At 46.0% G+C, this 1721-nt stretch overlaps 1 protein-coding gene across 1 annotated transcript; it reads left to right on the top strand.

Annotated features, from left to right (window-relative positions):
• The first annotated feature begins 855 nt into the window (after window positions 1-855).
• Window positions 856-1266, top strand: LOC106001492 (late histone H2B.L4-like). Its single transcript, XM_013036584.1, has one exon. It carries the CDS (start codon window positions 856-858, stop codon window positions 1264-1266), a length of 411 nt encoding a protein of 136 aa, XP_012892038.1.
• The last annotated feature ends 455 nt before the right edge of the window (window positions 1267-1721 follow it).

Here is a 1721-nt window from a genome sequence, read left to right as displayed (position 1 = left end):
AGGCATGCAAGGCAAGCGCTCTACCACTGAGCCACCTTCCCAGCCCCGGTCAATCTGTTCTTAAGCGCAGCCATTTGTAACTTTTTCTTTTTTTTTTTTTTTCATTTGTAACTTTTTGATAGGCTCTTTGCCACACAAATCATCCGATCAGGACACAAGGTGGTCTATTTAAGTGCAGAGACTGCTCAGAAACTGCCTTATCTGCCTTTAACCTCAATAAATGTTTTATATTTTTATACCGAATAGCTCCTTATTTTTATGTTATTTTTGAAAATGTGCTTTTGGAATTTCTCCTTTCCCTGATAAACTGAGGCATTGGTGGAAATTGAAAAGAGGAGCTCAGGTCTGGGAAGGTGGCTCAGTGGTAGAGCGCTGAGATCTGAGGATCGCGGTTCAAAGCCAGACCAGGCAGGAAAGTCTATGAGACTCTTATTTCCAATTAACCACCAGAAAACCAGAAGTGGTGCTGTGGCTCAAGTGGCAGAGCGCTTGAATTGAGCTGAAGAGCTCCAGGACAGAGCCCAGTTCCAGAGTTCAAGCCCCAGGACCGACAAAAAAAAATTCTCTAGTCTATCAAGTGATATAGGACCGGCCAATCACATCGAGTATCCACTATCATTGGTAGCTGAGATGCCAGTCAGGAAAGGGGCCCAATCACATCGAATTGCAGATATGATTGGTGGATCTTTTGTTAAGCAGTAGAGCTGACCAATCACACTAAGCATCCATGTTTAGTTTAATAGGATCGCTTCTTGACATGTCATCCAATCCGATGTTAAGTTTGGTCATGAGGCGGGACAATGCCACCCTTGAAAAGCCGCGGTTTTCCGGTTCTCCAGTAACAAGTTCCTCGCGATGTCCAAGCGAAGGTCTCAGATGGGGTTTTCAGAGAACCCGGGTCCTCAGAAGCATAAGAAGGCCAACTTGACAACTGAAAAACAGAAGCCAGTGTGTCGCCGCCGCTACCGCTACAGCGAAACGGGGTGCGAAACAAGCTATGCGCGCTATTTCCCCCATTTGCTGAAGAAAAGTACCCATGAGCTCGAACTATCCAAGAGAGTAGTTTGCCTCTTGGATTCATTTGTAAATGACATGTTTGAGCGCATTGCCAGTGAGGCCAGCCGTCTGATCCAGAAGACCAACCGGTCGTCCATCACCTCCAGAGATATCCAGACGGCTGTTTGCCTCTTGCTGCCTGAGAAACTCGGCAAGGAAGCCATGATGCAGGCCACCAAAGCCTTGCTTCGGTATTTTGAGAACGAATAAACCATTTTTTGCATCCCGTAAGCATTGAAACCCAAAGGCTCTTTTCAGAGCCACCACATATTTGCACTAAAAGACCTGAGTCACTGGCAATGAGTAGACATATAGTGTATTTTTCTCATTCATATTCAGTTCTTTACTAAAGCAGGAACACTTCTGCTTTAACTTGTGCTTTCATCTGTGTTGTGGGAAGGGTAGTGGTAGGAAGTTCACTTGTGATTCCAGGTACATAGGATGAGGGTCTGACGCCAGTCTGGGCAAAATCTCAAGAAGCTACCTGAAAAATATAGGAAAACATGGCTGGGGATTGGCTTCATTGCCTAGCAAGCAGAAGCCTAGAGTTCAAACCTTAGTACTACCCTGACTCAGTAATACAATACTCTCAGTACCCAGTTCCCCAAAACAGGTCAAGGTCTCAGGAGAGGGAAAGGGAGCTCCTGGTTGGGCCTCAGAGGGAG

This window comes from Dipodomys ordii, unplaced genomic scaffold, assembly GCF_000151885.1.
Source record: "Dipodomys ordii isolate 6190 unplaced genomic scaffold, Dord_2.0 Scaffold303, whole genome shotgun sequence".
NCBI lineage: Eukaryota > Metazoa > Chordata > Mammalia > Rodentia > Heteromyidae > Dipodomys > Dipodomys ordii.
This window is presented reverse-complemented; position numbering and strand designations above follow the sequence as displayed.

Coding starts and splice junctions, on each gene's coding strand:
- LOC106001492 (XM_013036584.1), top strand. CDS start 856: ATGTCCAAGCGAAGGTCTCAGATGGGGTTTTCAGAGAACCCGGGTCCT.